This window comes from Populus nigra, chromosome 3 (assembly GCF_951802175.1).
Source record: "Populus nigra chromosome 3, ddPopNigr1.1, whole genome shotgun sequence".
Lineage (NCBI taxonomy): Eukaryota > Viridiplantae > Streptophyta > Magnoliopsida > Malpighiales > Salicaceae > Populus > Populus nigra.
The window spans coordinates 18,706,693-18,725,138 of record NC_084854.1 but is presented as its reverse complement, the minus strand read 5'-3'; the positions used below and the strand labels follow the sequence as shown (position 1 = coordinate 18,725,138).

General features: G+C 29.1%; 1 protein-coding gene across 2 annotated transcripts; it reads right to left on the bottom strand.

Moving 5' to 3' along the window:
- Window positions 1-16,306: 16,306 nt before the first annotated feature.
- LOC133689050 (transcription factor SCREAM2-like) lies at window positions 16,307-17,932 on the bottom strand. 2 transcript variants are annotated; one of them, XM_062108763.1, is made up of 4 exons: window positions 17,729-17,932; window positions 17,405-17,524; window positions 17,100-17,273; window positions 16,307-16,524 (listed from the first exon to the last, which is right to left on the bottom strand). In XM_062108763.1, exons 1-4 carry the CDS (start codon window positions 17,795-17,797, stop codon window positions 16,450-16,452), a joined length of 438 nt encoding a protein of 145 aa, XP_061964747.1. In that variant the 5' UTR covers window positions 17,798-17,932; the 3' UTR covers window positions 16,307-16,449. The 2 variants fall into 2 exon arrangements, with proteins under 2 accessions (XP_061964747.1, XP_061964746.1); XM_062108762.1 differs by having other exon boundaries at window positions 17,100-17,276; window positions 17,729-17,930.
- Window positions 17,933-18,446: the final 514 nt, after the last annotated feature.

Here is an 18,446-nt window from a genome sequence, read left to right as displayed (position 1 = left end):
GTTGCTTAACAGATTCAGACAAGGCTTAAAGTAAATAGAGGGCGTTAGATAAAACTATGAACAAGGCATTTTAAAATATTAAAGATATATATATATTATTTTTTATATATGTCTGGCAAGTTGGGTCTTGAATAATTTTCATTTTGTAGTTAGAATCTTTTGTTAGTGTGAGTAATTTTTATTTTATAAAATATAATTGACAAATACAGCCTATTTATTCTTTTTTTTTTTTTTTGTGTGTGTTAAGTGAAGGCATTGAGCCGTTGTACAATTAATTCTTACTTTAAGCTAGCCGGCTCTGGACTAATTAACAAGCTAATAACAGTACTGCTTAGTTACCGAGTCAAATAATGGTTTAAAGGGCTAAACTTTGAAAGCGGTCTCCACTAAAAATTTTAATGGCTCGACTTGAATGATGGGAAACAGAAGTTTAAGAATGTCGTTATACTCCATTGCCAATAAAGAGTAATTTATACAGATTTAGAGTTCAACCCCATGTATCTGGCAAGAAATCAGGGATATAATCAGAGCTAAATGTAGGGTTTGATGTATGTAACCATGATCCTGAACCAATACACTTCTAGCGATCATAATTCATACATATTGGGGGCATGATATATAGGGCTATTAAACTTTATCCATGCTGGTTAAATATTAGCCATATGTGGTCAGGAACTATAAACAATGCAATGTAATTTAAGTTTGTGGTCACCATGCAATATAGAAACAGTGTAATTTGATTATTACTACAATATTTTTTGAGAATATAATGATGAAATTATGATCTAAGAGCTATAGGACAAGGTGGCTTTCAACATCCCATGTTAAATCAGATGATGACGTCTCATCTATCTTGTATGTTTTGCCTTGTAGGATTTCCACATCCCTCTCGTTTGTGTTAATTTGTCGCATTTGAAGTCCTAAGAAATTAGAGTTTCTTATTGGGAACCCAGTTTGAGTACACTCTTCCCATCAGCAGGGCAACGATTTGAACGAGAACGTGCAACATCTTCTTGAAAGCTACATGCATAAATGGAGACACAGACTGATGTGAAATGGTAACAATACAGTCCACTATGGACGATATAATGTAAGCCACCTATGTCAAGAACATATGCTGAAAAGAAAAATATTCCAATGACGTCTTCCTCGGTCGTAAGATAGCCCATTTCGACAGTAGTTTGAAGTTGGTGCAGAACTTTTTTTTTTTTTTTTAACCCGGGGTGTCCGGGCCTGCTTATGTTCATCACAACTAATTCCCGGACTCACTGAATACCCTGTAAGCCCAGTAGGCAGGTAAAACACTGCAAGCGTAATAGGTATGCATGCTGAGATTCAAACCTAGGTAACAAATATAAAATTTTTTTACCTATACCGCTGAGCTACAAGTCTCGGTGTAGTTGGTGTATAACTTTACTTTGAGGTGAAGTTGGTATGAGTTTAGAAAAAAAAAAGGAATGAATTATTACGTAAATAAGTATAATAAGAGGATTTTTAATTGGTTTTTAAGCTGTCTTTTGTGATAATCGCATAAACGATAAATTGTTAGTGGAAAATAGAAAATATAATTAAATAATTAATAATCATTGATGATTTAGGAATGACAAACTATTGCTGTCTATTAATTTGAAGACAAGAAAGGAGGAGGGAGGAAAAAAAAAAGGCTTGAAGATTAAATTTTACCTTCTATTTGTTTTTGGTAAAATTAGATGCAGAACCATGTTATCTTGTGGCTATGTTGCGGGGTTGATTTTTTTATGTAAAAAATAATGTTTAGGTGTCGCAAATATATTTTAAAAAAGAAAGAAAAATTTGTGACTAGTGTTATAGATTCAATCGAGTCAAATAAGTTGGTTTTATTTTAATTAAATAGTAAAAAAATAAACAACAACGATCATGATAACTTGAAAAAAAAACTTTTTTTCAAAAAACTAAATTCCTAGCCAATTAAATACGGAAGAAAAAAATTGGATAAAAAACCCAACCCAAGTCAACTGCCCTATAAATTGGTCTCCACTATAAATTTTAATGGAAGGGTGAAATTGAAAAGAAAATTAATTTACTAAAAGTATACAAAAATCAAAAGAATAAGGACCAAATTAAAAAAAAATAACATATCAAAAATTTGGATTGAATGATGAAATTGAAAACAAATCAAAATTTTATAAGAGATAAGGAATAAAAATTAGAAATAAAAAAGAATGAGGAATCCAAGCTAAAATATCTATAAATAAGAGAAAAATTTTAAAATTTTGAATGGCTAGTAAAATTTTCTAAAGGAGGAGAGACAAATGAGGGGAAAAAGAAAGCATTGCAAACCACGCAACAACAAATTCCATGTGCTGTCTCATGAGAAAAAAGACATCACGATGATTCTAATGACATGATAAAAGAGAATTTTTTATCGTTGGGAGATGCCGCACATGCCATCGAAATACTAGGGGTGCCTCCCATATACTGATGTGTGAGTTGCACACACTTTTTAATTTTTTTATTTATTAAAATATCAAATTATCCCTCATCAAACTTTATTATACCTAAAAAACTAAGTAGAAAATACAAAAAAGTTTTTAGATGCTACTTTTAAAAATCTTGTTTATTGTGCTTTAGAAAAAAAGAAAATGTTAAGTTGTCTTGATCAATATGAAAATAATTGATAGGTCATGTAAAAAGATCAAATTATTCTTAATAACCTTAATAGACAGTTCAATAATTTTTATGGGAAGAGAAAAATCATTATTACATGGTTTTAATGAACAATAATTTCTTTCTAGATGAATAATGTTTTTCCAAATTTGAAAAATATAAATTTTAACTTTTAACTCCCGTTAATCAGTACAAGACCAGAATGGATTGGTTGGCAATTGATGTGGTCGGAAGCTATCCACCTTACAAAATCCAATGCGATAATAAGAGAGCATCTTATCTTCCTAACTCAATGATGCCTTGCATACGTGGATTGAATAATATTGTAGGCTTTCCATAGCTTATCTTGATTTGATTTGTGATACGTTAAACATTATCAATATATTCATGGATGAGTGTGGTGCCGTATTATTGCAAAACTTTCATTTTAAAATTTGACATAAACTAAAAGAGGAGGGGAATAAATTTTTTATTTTTAAATATGAATTCTATACTAAATTCTTGATTAAATTTTCAAACTCTTTGAATAATTGATCAATTTCATTGTAATTTATACTTCTCGTTTGCGTCTTGTTATAGGCATAGGATAAGAGTGATAAATTGAATATAACTTTGGTTCTTCAAGGCAAGGTTCTTGTTGGGTCAAGTTGTAAACTTTTTTTTAAACATCAAATTAGCAATCTAAAGGACAATTTTGCATTAAAAATGGATAAAAAAAGAGAGAAAAAAAACAAAAAAATACCGAGAGAGAGGGAGAGAATAATAATAATAAAAAACCCCTTCCCTTGCTAGTACACCATTGTCTTTGCCACTAATACCTACCACAACAACTTCTTGTCTAAAACCAACACTAAGGTAAGCCTCAACCCTTTCCATTCTTTCCTTTTCTTTCTTGTTAGGTTTTGAAAAGTTACTATTCAAAATGCAAAATAATAAACATGTATGTTTTTATGCAAGGTCACTATTCATTCATATAATTTAATTTTATTTTATTTTCAATTGCTTCATGTTAATGATATTTTTATTACGTAAAACCATGCTTTCATCTTTTTGTATATATAGGTGCACATATTTGTTTTCATAAAACAAAAGAACGAAAACAATGTTGACAAGATTGTTAAGCTATAGTCCTATTTTGTTTTTATTATACTTGGCTTTTAACAGTTAGGCCGGCGTGTCTTCTAATTTTTAGAGACCGATATAGATCTAGCACAATATTTTCAACCTCAAAACGAGTTCAAAAATGAATCAATAAATTTTCATCAATTTAACATCATGTTTTGATTAAACTTGGATTTTAACGGTTAGGTCAGTGTATCTCCTAGTTTTAAGGACTTATGTAGACCTGGCACAATGTTTTAAACCAACAACTAGGCCAATAATAAGTTAACGAGTCTCCTCAAAGTAGAGACAAATATGAGTTGAACGTAATATTCTGTTCAACTCTTATTTTTATAGAAAATAATAATAATATTAAAAACAATTCAAGAAATATAAATAAAAAAATCTAACTAAAAAATTGTTAGGTTTTAGAAAGTTACTATTCAAAATACAAAGTGATGAACATATAACTATTCATGAATGGTCACTATTCATTCATGCATTTTTATTTTATTTTTAATTGCTTCATGTTAATGTTATTTTTATTTCATAAAACTATGCTTTCATATTTATATATATAAAGATGAAAGCAAGCGCGCGCGCGCGCACGCACACACACAGATATATATATATATATATATATATATATATATATATATATATATAGGTGCTTGTAAATATTTATTTTCGAAAACAAAGAACAAAAACTATGTTGATAAGATTGTTAAGTTATAATTGTGTTTTTTTAATAAGCTTGAGTTTTAACAGTTAGGTCGATGTGTCTCCTAGTTTTTAGAGATTGATGTAGATCTAACATGACATTTTCAATCTCATAATAGGTTAAAAAATGAATCAACAAATTTTCTTCAATTTACCATCACATTTTGATTAAACTTGGATTTTAACGATTAGGCCGGTGTGTCTCATAGTTTTAAGGACTGATATAGGCCTAGCATGATGTTTTAAACTGAAAACTAGGTCTATAATAAGTCAATAAGTCTCCTTAAAGTAGAGACAAATGTGGGTTGAACATAGTATTCTGCTAAACTCTTATTTTTATAATAATAATAATAATAATAATAATAATAATAATAATAATAACACAATTCAATAAAAAAATAAAAAAACAAATTAACTAAAAAATAACGTCGAGATATGAGACTCCTGATTTAAAGCACGACGCTAACTAGACAAACACCTATCAACAATATATAACATGCAAATAAACTCAAAAAATAATTTGAATATTTAATAAAATGCGTAAAATAAACTTAGGCGAAAAACATAGTTTAGGTTACCTTTCCTTAGAAAGGATTGAATAAAGGTTATTTTTATCATTCGTTATGCATAACCACCCCCTTGCCTACATCTATAAAACCAATACATATTTTAGAATTCTTAGTCTCCTTAAAGAACTAGGTTGTAACTCCATTCTCTATATTCCCTTTCATTTTGAAGGTCCTATTTACGTTGGATGTAACAAACATCTACAATACCTAAGTTTTCATGTCAAACTTATAATTAACATTTTCTTGGTAGACTTAATTATGTAATCATTTGTATTTAAAATTAGAATGTTTTCAACAAAAGGATACAATAATATAACTTTTATCTATGTTTTTCACAAAAATACATTTATCAACTTCATTAATTTTAAACTTATTTGACAATATAATCGTGTCAAAATTTTCATAACATTATTTAGGTACTTGTTTTAAACCATATACTGACTTAACAAGTTTAAAGACTTTCTTTTCTTATCCATTTACAACAAACTACTCTGGTTGTTCTACATAAACCTATTCATCTAGGTCCCCATTCAAGAAAGTTGTTTTTACATTCATTTGATGTATTTCAAGCTTATTAATAATTAAAATGACTATTAATATTCATATAAAAGTTATTCTTTACATAGATGGACATGTGTCAAAATAGTCCATACCTTCATATTGAATGAATCTTTTAACAAGTCTTGTTTTATGTTTGTCAATAGTTCCATCAACTTTCATTTGTTTTTTGAAAATTCACTTATGACTTAATGGTTACTTTTGGGATAATTTTCATTTATGTTTTTGCATATTGAATTTAATGTCACTATGGATCGTCTCCTTCCATAAAAAGCTTAATGACATGATATAGCTCCAAAGTTTATTTTCAAATAAGTATGTTAGAAAATCAAAAGCAAACATTTGATGACTATTTTTTTTTTGGCTCAAATTCATAATTTTGTCAAATGATGGTGACTAGAGCTATAACTTCAATCGTTCTTTTAAGTGAAAAAATATCTTATGTTTTTTTTTTTAAAATGGGAATACATCTTTAAAGTCTATAATATTCATTGATTTTGTTATTGTATTAGGATCACTATTCGTAACACTTTATTTTTGTAAGAAATTGATATGCATTACTATTGAAAGCATATACAATAAAAATATAATCTATATTTTTAAGTTCTATTTTGACTTTTTTAGGTTCATGCACTACAACTTTTACCATACACCCCTATACTCTGAGGACTTTATAGAAAAGTCTTTTACCTTTCTACAATTCATATGGTGTTTTCTCTAACATTTTATAACGTACTTTGTTGAATATACAATTGGCAGTCAAAATTATATCCCTCTATTAGTTCTAAAATGCTTCTAAACTTATCAATATGATATTCATCATTTTTTTTAGTGTTTGGTTTTTTTATTTAGCAATGTCATTTTTTTTAGAAGAATAAGGAGTAATAGTTTATTGGATAATACCACTTTGAAAACAAAGTTTACCAAATTGTGCTTCGTACTCTCTAGCCTTATCACTTCTTATTACCTTTATCTTTTTATTAAGTTGATTTTCAACTTCATTCTTGTAATATTTAAAAATCTCAAGAGCATCATCTTTGAATATAATCAAATATGTATAGCAATATATTATGCAATCATTTACAATAATAATGTAAACTTTTTTATACCTCTAGTTTTCATAAATTTTAAAATATCAATATTTAAGTGAATTAAGTTTAGAGGTTCACTACTTCTTTTAATTGTTTGAAAAGAAGTTTTTGTGAATTTTGATTCTACACAAACCTCACTTATATTTTTCTCAAAAAATATACTTGGTAATAATTTAAGTTTAACATGTCTTAACCTTTGTATAGAATTATAATTAACATGTCACATATAACAAGACTCAAGCAAGTAAGAAGAAGATGTATTATTATTATTATTCATCTTATTTTTTGTTATAATGGTCTTTACATTCATTTTGAAGAGGTCATCATAAAGATACCATTTTCTTACAAACATTTTATTTTTAATGATTAAAAATTTGCCACTTTCAAAGACCATCTTAAGATTATTTTTGCTCAACAATGAGTATGACACAAAGTTTTTTCAAATGTTAGCAACATGAAGAACACTAATAAGGGTGAGAAGCTTTGCGAAAGTCATATTGAGTATGCCCTTCTTAATGCCCACTACCTTAGAGGTTGATGAATTTTCCATGTATAAATGTTTATCATCCACTTCTTTATATATGAAAACTATCTTGCCTCTAACAAACAACACTTAAGACTAATTATTTTGCTTGCGATTCTTTTATCATGAGAATTCATGACCATATTTACAATATTTTTTTCTACTTATAAAGATACAAAAAAAAGTTATTTTATACAAGTTGATATGATAGTAGAAAGAGTATGCATTCCTCTTTGACACAATTGATTTATAGTTGAAATCGATTTGTGCAAAAAATCTTGTTCGTGTTTGCTTGCTAAAAGAATTTATTTTATCAACAAGATTAATAAGCATAAAAATCTCATTATTTAATCATGTAAACATGAACATCTTATAGAGCCAAACCTAAATTGTAAACACCAATATAACACATTTCATGTGCTAAAAGGGTATAATTATTCAAAAAAAAATTGATGAACTAAACACACACAAACATATATAAATGTAGTATGTATATATCAAAACATAAGTTTTTTAAGTCCATAATAACTATGCGTAATATTAAATTTGATTCAAGTTCTTGGTTCATAACTACATTTAAGCTTTATGAATTGATCATGATTAAGCAAAACTTAATTGAATTTATAACATTTTAATCTAACATATTTCATTCATTTGGTAGGCTATATATGATTTTTATATGAAATATTTATTGTGAACATCATAACTTTTTTGTGCACTTTTTTCTTTCTACTCTCTTTATAGTTTTAAGAGTATCTTGAGATTTTCTTTTACTATCTTGGCCAATGTTAGTATTTTTTATCCTTTTTTCAATATTTTTTTAATAATCTCATATTGAGGCATTATGCCTTTATATCTGGTCTTTTTTATTTTGTAATATAGTTTATCTATTTTTCTTACCCTCTTAGATCTTTCTTTAAAGTTTATAGTGTTTTGGTTTTCTTTTACTCCTATAGAGTTAGTGGAAGTTCATTCAATGTATCTCAATAGATTGAAGACAATTTTATAGACAACAATGTTTAACAAGAGGTAATAATATCTATAAGATTTAGAACTAATGATTATCATTAGACCTATGATTAATCTATAACTCTTTTCTCTTATGACATCTAATTATTTTACTCCATTTGTTTCTTTTTTAGTATGATCACCCATTTATTTGTTTTGGATGTTATTTGGGGCTGTAAAACCCATTTTGTATTACTAATTTATTAATGAATTTTTTATTAATTTTTTTGTTTTAAGAATTTTTTTTAGGTATATATATAGGACTAGCCCATGAGCATAAAATCACATATATTTTTCCAAACTTTATTCATCTTTGACTATGTAAAGAAAAGATTATGGGATAAAATATTAGAATAATTACAAAACAAAACTTTTATAGTTTAATCGTATTTCACTTTCTCTATATACTTTGAAAATATATGTCTTACATTCTCAGTTAAACATAAAATTTTAAAAGGATAAAAGATAAAATTGCTCGCGCATATAATATATGAGAAACATCAAATCACATTAACATGTAACACACTTTTTCTTGTCCTGCTTTGTCTCTCCTAAAAGTTATAATATCTCTTTATGGATGATAGAAATCCGACCCCTAAAAACTATAAATTGTTTAATTGATTTGGAAAAAAACTTAATGGTAACAAAATCAACCCTGAAATGTATTTGTTGAACCCATACATTTTGCTGAGCCAAAAAAGCTTTGATTCATTTGTCAATTTCTATGTTAGATAAGAAGGATTCAACTGCATTAATAGTTTTGGCTAGATAACAAGCTTTATCAAGAGACCAACAATGTAAACTCCTGGCTTAAAAAAAGAATAAAATAATAACATTATAAATTTTTAACTAGTTGCAATTCAAAGACTATAATAATGTTTGGTAAGGGGTTCTAGATATATTCTAGCAATTTCATGCAATTTGAATAAAATTTGAAGTAGAAATCATGAATTTTAGGTTAGGGTTTATTGAAAAATTTGGGGGAAATGCAAACTAACTATGAATTGATCAAATTGGATTAAGTTAGATTGTATTGGGTATTAAATTTAGTGGAATTGATGAAGAAAAACATAGGGTCCTTAAGAACCCAAGTGGCTGGCCATAAAAGGATTTAGGTTCATAATGTATAATTGTATGTTATTAAGTGAAATTGTTGTAAATTAATGTATTTCTATGTAGGCAAATGATTTTTGAAAGAATTGAATTATAGTTTGAATTTCTATTAAAATGCTTGTTGTTAAAAAATAAAAAGTGAAAGGAACTTGGTTTTCTTAGGAATTCTCTTTTGATTTCTTAGTTATGTGAGGTAACAAACTTATTTAATTAAGTTGTTATACTTTGTTTTGTGTCTTCTTGAATGATTTAGTTGCTAGAGTCATATGAGAAATGTTCAAAGTTGATTATAATGAATCATTTGAAATTAGTTAGTTTAAAATGTTAGATAAATATCTAGAAATATTTGGTAACAAATATAAGAAGAAAGTTTGATATGCCTGTTGTTACAAGAGAGTCTCTAGAAGTTATGCAACAATAGGAAGACATTTTAAAATCTTCGACCGCATGTAGGTGTCTAACACAACATTTTTTTTTTGTAAGATTGTTGTTATAATATTCATGATATGTTATGTTATTTTTATATTAAATTTGTAATGTATACCAAGGAAGAAAGTAATTTCTCAGTTATGGGATTAATGCGTAGTAAAAGATGATGGAATAAGTCCTGATAATGGGATTAATACTGGTAAGGGGTAGTGAAATTGGTCTTGGTGATGAGATTAATGCCCAGTAAAAGGGAAAAAAAATTAGTTCCTAATGATGGGAATGAAATCCGGTTATAGACATAAGGAATTAGCCCTTCTGGTATTGGCATTAATGTTCGATACAAATAAATGAAAATTGAATTCCTGGATGGGGGAGTTTTTCGGGTAATAGGTAAAGAATTTAGATTTTTTTATAAGAGGAAATAATGCTTGAATTTAGGCGAACAAGGAATTACCTGGTGTTGAGTAGTAATTGAAAAGAGCTCAATATGAATATTTTTAGTTTAGGCACATTAGAAATGATGATAAATAAGAACTATTAACACAAAAAATAATCATGTAAATTAAAGATGGATTATGTGAATGATAATCGAATAAGACTTTATGATGAGTTCCATTCAAATATACCACTTTGATTATCTTAATTGTTTAAGTAATAAATTGTTGCAATACTTAATTTATCACTTGTATATTAATAACATGTACTTCTTACTCTCGGTAGCATAATAGATATCTAGGAATCTTTTATTAATTTTGTAAAGGATTGTAATAGTTATCCTTTCATAACTAAATGTCAATTTCCTTTAAATTATGTAATTATAAATCCAGCTTATTTGTGCTAGTGTATAATGATGTATTTATGCCATTTTATCATAGCTTAGACTAATATTACTAGATAACTTATAGTTATAGATTTTTTATTTGAATCTTGAATATTATAATTGAATGCATGATATTATATTAAAATGAATTGCAATGATTGTGATGAGTTGTGTTGCGAAATGGCGAGTCTAGTATGGTTGGACAATGATTGGGTTGTATGTGTAATGAATATATTGAAGTTGTCGCACGTCCTCGCGCGGCGTTGGTGATGATTTTCGTTCGCTCAATGGTTCATGGGAGTCGCCACCTAGTATTTGGTTCAGGATCACTAGGAAACCCGGGTGTACTGGTCTTGTTAGAGATTCACGGGTAAGGAACTGGTTATGGCTAGGGAAGGTATTAGCACCCCTAGCGCACCCTACCTGAGGTAAGTTGCTTTGCGACTTGATGCGGTTTAAAGGTTTTGCAATTGTCTTACGTATAAGTACATGATTATAGATAATAAGAGAAAACAAAACATTTTTTTTTATATTTTTGAAATATTAGCCCAGTTCTCGTGACTTTAATAAACTTGTTATTAAAGCTGAAAATAAATTCTAAGACATATATTTTTTTTTGAAATTTTCTATGTTGTATGAAACTAAGATGTGATTTTCTTTTCTTTGAGAGACTTGGCCTTATGTATGAAAATAAAACATTTTTTTTTTGTTTTTCTTGATATATATATATATATATATATATATATATATATATATATATATATATATATATATATATATATGCAACATTTCATAGAAAACCGAATATTTTAATATCATATTTGTATTTTTACAATATAAAAATACAAACCATAAAATAAATACGATAGAAAACCACCAATCTCATTTTTTTTTGGGTTGGGTCCAGCGCAGCCCATGTGGCTGGGTTGGACCCACCAGACACAACCAGGTCACTGGCTTGGGCCAGTGACCTAGCTGGGCAAACAAGAGGCATGTATGAGCTTGCTCACACGTAAATGCTCAGTTACTGTTCAAGTGAATTATAATTCACTTGAACAGTAAAATGCAAATAGAATTGCATGCACAGAGACGAGGAGAACAAACCTGGAGGCGGAAACGAAGTCAAAGACGATGGTAATGGCGTGCTCTGAACTACGCTTCTGATTTTTCTTCTCTGCGTGTTGCTGGGTTTTGTTTTTGTCCTCTCTAGTTTTCTTGCTTCTTTGTTCGCTTGTTCTTGGTTCTTTGCTTTCTTGATTTCTCTATGTCTCTCCTCTGTATTTTACTTTCCGTCTCCCTCTTTCTCTACTGGTTCTTTCACTTTGGCCCTCTAGGTTCTAACTGCCTTTTCTTTCTCATCTACTCTTTTTTATTATGTTTTTTTTTCTAGTTCTTCTCCTATTTCCCTTTAGCTCCCCTGTTCTCTGTCTTTTTTTCTTCAACTTCCCGCCTCCTCGTGTTCGGTCCCTCGTCTGGCTTTTAAAGCCAGAGGATGCATGTGTTTTCCCTGATAACAAAGACATTCGGGACCGTTATTGTAGGAGTAATGGTAACGATCATCGATGGTAACGGCATGCAGAGGGATAACAGCCATGAACGTTCCCCATAACTAAAGCAATCTACTGCTTTTGCTGCTGAAACGGTTCCATTACCTCTACTGCTGAAACGGCTTCTGAAGAAGGTAATGAATAATGTTTCTGAAACGGCACTATTTTCCAATTCAAATGGATATTTTCAATTTAGTCATTGGAGTTTTGCAATTTTGTAATCAAATCCCCAAGTAAATTGTAATTAGATCCTTTGATTTTAGTGCTATTTACAAGACAATCTTTGGTTTTTTATTTATGCAATTTGACCCTCAATTGATCAATAAACTTTTAATTTTTTCAATTTAACCTCTGATTTGATCAATTTCAACCCCTCTGATTACGCGCCTTTTCCAGTTTGGTCCTTGGTTTCGGATTGTTTCAATCAATCCCCTAATTGGCCATCAAACTTCAATAATTATGCAATTAAACCCCTGATGTGACCAAATCATCTCTTTAAAATTATAATTTGACCCTAAAACTTTAATTTCTTCCAATAAAAACCTAAATTGACTTAAAAATGAACTTTTCTTGCTATCAAACCCTCCATAAATTCAATTAAACCTTAGATAAAATTTAATTGAGTCTGTAAACATCTGATTTTGGATATTTTTTTTGAAATTGAATTTTCTTTGTCAACAGGGTTCTCATCAGTCAACGATATATTGTCAAATTTCAATCTTTATATTTTTGAACCTTCTCAACCAATTTTTAACCATTATATGGGCACTACGACATGTTTTCCCATTGATACATATTTATTTTCTTGTTAATTTTTTTTTTATTTTTGTTTTGTATTTTCATCTTTTTCATGTGAGGATCTAAAAATGGATAAGAACAGAAATGTTACAAGTATTTGTCGATAACTTGAAATTTGTTGGTATAGGAAAAACTTTGTTGAAAATTTTAGTTAATTCCTGAAGAGCTAAGCTTATAAAAAATTCACCCCAAAAATAAAAATTGTTTACAAGAAATAAAGCAAACTTTTGAGGTTATTACAAGCATCATAGGAATCTTCGGCATTTAGATCATTGTTGTGGAGGGTGTCACGGTCGCGGTCTTTTGCTAGGCAACTGCAGGCAATTGTGAAAAATTTGGTTGTGCCGTGAGGGAATGAAGTTGTGGGCACTAATGGAATTGCGGTGGCTGTTTATACAATGAATAGGATCTTGCTTCTTTTAATGTGGGCACTTGTGGTTGCGATTCCATGCCAGGAAAGAGGGTTGCAGGTGCTTTTTTTTTTATTTTTATTTTTTATTCCTAGGCATTTTCCATGGGCACTGTTGGTGGTGTTGTTGCTCGAGAGGATTTTGGAGTTGTCATGGAAAAGGGTCGGGAGAAATGCTTGTAGGTTATTGACAGAACTTCATCAGATGGATATGTGTGCGAGGGTTATGAGCGAATTGACGGATTGGGTTCAGTTTCCGTTTATCAGAGGAAAAGGAAGGTGTTCATAGGATTGTTAGGCGGACTGAAGGGCTTAATTCTCTGGGAAGGCCTCATCATGAGTGATGGGCCATTTTTGTTTTGAGAAATGAAAATATGAAGTGTGGGTGATTATTTTTTATTTGATTTAGTTTTTATTTATAAAAATAAGCAAATTAAATTTAAAAAATGCTGAATTAAAATTGGTTTAAACCGACCGGTTTTGGTTCAATTATTTTAGAACAAAAACTGAAACCCAATCGACTGGTTTCGTTTCGCTTAGATTTCAATTCGGTTAGTTTGTATTAAAAACCAAAAACTATATTGTTTTTTGGGGTTTTTTTTGTAATTTTGAATGGATTTTTTTCGGTTTGACTTAGTTTTTTTTCAGTTTCACTTAGTTTTTTTCGGTTTTCAGTTTGATTTGGTTCTTTTTTTCAATATTATAATCTGTTTAATCATTTTTTTTTCACAATTTAATTTTTAAAATTATTATTTTTAATTTTCTTGATTTAATCAATTTTTTCAGTTTCCAAAAAAAATAAAAATTCTGACCTTAGGCATGGTTCGAAAATCAATAAAAGCTTTTGATTCAATGGATGGTGCTATTATGAAGCAGTCTAACCAATCATCGGAATATGTTGAAACTATTTAACTGTAGGTTTATGTTTCCCTTATAAAGTTATTTTGGGTTTTATCTAACGAAGATTTCTGGTGTTACAAGTTAATAATATCTTCAGGTACACTCAGGTTTTATTGAATTGTTTTTTGCAGATGTAATCTGGAAAGTGTCTGAGTTCAAGAAGGATCATCATGCTTACATTTCTTTTGTATTTTATATATATATATATATATATATATATATATATATATATTGTACATAAAGTATTTGATATGAAATATATAGTTGTAATGTTAGTTTGATGTTAAAGTAGCAATAATAATATTGTAATGACTCTTTGACCATTAAAATAAATATAATGATAAATCTGTAAATAATAATGAGCAAGGTTGATGATGTAAATTGTTATTTATCATGTAAATATCGTAGTATAATTTTTTTTTAACTATAATGAAAAAGTATAAGCACAATAAGTCCATATGAGGTTTTTAATAATTATACTAGCCATTTTAATTTAATTTAATACTCTATTATAAATCATAGCCTTTTGTTTTGGGCCTGGGTGTATAATAGATTCTATTTCAAGGATCCCAATCTGACTGCCTGTTATGGACTTTGCGATTGTATTTCAAGAAGTAATTGAGAAACTTTGGGCATGAGACTACCAAATAACTCACAAACTTTGCGGCGTGAATCACCATGTACATTTTTTAAAAACCTTTTTCCAAGGGGAAAGTAGATAAATTTTCGATAAATTCTATGATATAGACTAATATGTTTATTTTTTTTTAATTAAAAATGCTTTATTGAATTTCCTATAATATCCTAATTAACAATTTATTTAAAACTTTGCTATTTATCTTTGACTTAAAAAAAACAAATTCTCAAGAAGTTACTAACTTTTTTAATTATATTGTTTATTTTCTTCAATATATTTTAAAAAAGATTTCATTTTATAGAAATAGGGTTATAAAGAGAATAATTCTCTTCCATTTGCAAAAATTTTCATGCTATTAGAAGGTTTAGAATTCTAGAACAAACTCTTGAAATGTGCTCATTAATTATCGTGAATTGTTAAGGAAGAAAATAAATAAAGATTGAATGACCCATTGTTTGAGTTAAAACCCTAGGGTTTTTTAATTTGACATTTGACAAAGTTTCAATTTAGTCATTGTTCTTCTAATTATGGCACATGCACTAGTAATTAACACAAAAATTTTTTTAATTGTATAAAATTTAACCCCCACCAAACTTAAATATCGGCCCTTAATTAAATTGGTTGCATTTTTTTATTTTGATCATTGGTTATAGATTTATGTATTTGGTTAATTTCAACCCTTATATTTACGCGTTTTTTCTAGTTTGATTCTTGATTTTGGATTTATTCAATTAAATCTATTTTTTTTTTATCAATCTTCAATATTTATGCAATTCAACCCCAAGACTTTAATTTCTTCCGGTTAAAGTCTAAATTAATTTTTAAAAATTAATTTTACTTGCAATTAACCTCTAAATAAATTCAAATACACCTTGAAAAATTATAATTGAGTCCTTAAACATTTCATTTTGAATTTTAAATTTTCCTCTTCAAATTAAATTTTCTTTGTTAATAAGACTTTCATCAGTAAAAAATACAATGTAAATTATTTTTTAATCTTGTATATTTGATCTTTCTTGGCCAGCCTCGATAATTTTCTAGGCGTTCTAGTATACTCTTCTCACTAATATATCTTTTTTATTTTTTTCTAATATTTTTTTTGATTTGTTTTATATTCTCTTTACAATAATGTTAAGTTCATAGTGGTTGAAGGCTGAAGCATTAAGCGGAATCGTCTCTGGGATTAGTTGTGTTGAATTTTTAACTGCTTAATATAAATAATTTCTTTCTTCCTCCTCTGAAGAAAAAAAACCTTTCATATTATTATAGAATCTCAATCTAGAATACTGAATACGAATGACAAACTGTTGATCCAAGCAGAATGATTTGCCAAAGATGTTCCTTAATTGATTGAAACCTATCAGACGAATTCTATGCATTTTAAGTTCAAATATATGTATAGATCATTGGAGGTAAAACTTGCTTAAATACCGAAAATTAATAGCCAAAAGCCCATTACTGCCCACATTCACTAACTAGTAATTTGGAATTTGGAATTCATTTTACAAATCCCGATTTCGCAGTAGCGCAATGAAAGACAGGGGAGCAAAAGATTTGGGTCATTCTCGCTCACTAGCCAGCTACCTCCCTCCATTCCAGTTATGGATTGCTTGTAGCACTGCTTGTTTCACGACTTGAGCATCATGACCTTGGTTCTGTAAAATGAAAAATATTTGATGCAAAAATTTAGTAAAGTAATAAATACTTCTATCAAATATAGATGGATGAATTGTTTTTTTATTTATTTATTTTTGGTAAGCAGAGATTCATTGATAAAACTCTTGAGAAGGATAAAAAAATTAGGGACGCCCACGATACACCCCTCTAAAGACTTCTCTACTCTGGCTAAAAGATAATAGATTGCAACCATTCCAAGCCACTGCTACAAACCAAAAATAGACATAGAAGCATGGATTGTGCCTACAATCCTAATTAGCATCGTTTGTTTCTCATGAAATTGCTCAATGGATAACTATTGTATTCCAATGCTGTCCACCCATTATTGTGTACTGTAGAAAGTCCAAAACATGTGGTTCAAACGTTGTTTCTAAGTTGCACAAGCGAGATCAATTTTGTTTGGTTGCTGTTTATTAATTTTGAGAATGATGCTTGAGACATAAAGTATATAATACCAGCGCATTTAACAAGTAAATGTAAATATTATACTTGCAAAACAAGAAATTGTTTAGTTGATAAAATTAGAACACTGATAAAGAATGCAATTTCTTACTTGGTCTCCACCAATTGCTTCCAGTAGGAAGTTGTCTTCGCAAGAAACCCTAGCATCAAGCACATCAAGGCCTAGTTCATCAAAGGCTTCAAGTATGGAGACAAGTAAACCAGGGCAATTCTTTCCTGAAAATACATTAATAAGGAAACCCTTTTCTAGTGTTTCCACCGTAACCTGCTGAAGTATATATGAAAAGAAATATTAAGTGGAAAAGTAAATGAAGACTTCCACAAAGTGTATAAGAATTGAAAATATAAGAAATTTAAGAACAAAAAAAGGGGGAATTGTAGTGAATATACTCGCACCGCAGATAATGAATTTTGAGGGGTTGAAGATGTTCCAATCTCATGGTTTAGTCTATCCACCTTTTTCTTCAACTCTCCTATATATTTTGATGCATCTACTATGATTGACGTTTTGTTCATCTATCAAAACCACCAATTAATTGTAACAAAGTGTAAAAAAAAACCCAAAGATTGCACGATTGTAAGATTACTAATTTATGGTTCACAAAGAAGATCGGAACTATATATATATATATATAATTTAAAAAAGGAGAGGAAGAGGAGGAGGAAGAGGAAATTAAGAACTGAAACTAATTAAAGCTTGAAGGGGGTACACGCGTTTACAGCATTAGAATTGGTAGCGGCACGTAGCTTCTCGTAAAGAGCTGCCTTCTTTTTCTTCTTGGAAGACATTCTTCTTTTCCGCCTTCTACCTTGATTAGCTACCTCTCCCTTGCTTATTTTTTCACTGCAAGCTTTTGAGGATTTTATAACCAGAAGATGACCTCTCCAACTCTATCATTTGCTTGTTCGTTTCCTGCATGGATCCTCCCGTTTCCTCAAATGAAATCATAATTCTGTAGTAAATTTACAATTTTAACCATCTTTTTTCTTGTTTTTTATATAAAAAAATAGTTTCAAATATTAATCTCAAATATACACCTACCTTTATTTGTCTTTGTGTGTGTGTGTGTATAAAGATTGAATCTGAGATCTCTTTAAAAAACCATATGAATGGTATTATTTTCAAATTCGAAATCATATAGTTACCGAGAATATTATAGTATCACCATCGGTGATTATATAAATTGGTTCATCAACAATTATCCAATTTATATATCTTGGAACTATAGTACGTTTTTATTAGTTTTGAACTATTCAACGGAAAAAAACACCTCCTTAATTTTCACATAATTCCCTCAATTCCAGGGTGGTGAATCATATTTAATCTCATATTAGTTTCAAGCTATTAGGGATATGTTATGCACCCTCTCAAATTCTTCGATTAAGAATTGCAGAGACTCTCGTAATTTAAGAATGGTAATATTCAAACCCCTTTTTT

Coding starts and splice junctions, on each gene's coding strand:
- LOC133689050 (XM_062108762.1), bottom strand. CDS start 17,797: ATGTCTTCCAAGAAGAAAAAGAAGGCAGCTCTTTACGAGAAGCTACGT. Junction 17,525..17,728: donor CCGCTACCAATTCTAATGCT/GTAAACGCGTGT, acceptor TGGTTTTGATAG/ATGAACAAAACGTCAATCAT. Junction 16,525..17,099: donor AAGCAATTGGTGGAGACCAA/GTAAGAAATTGC, acceptor TTCATTTTACAG/AACCAAGGTCATGATGCTCA.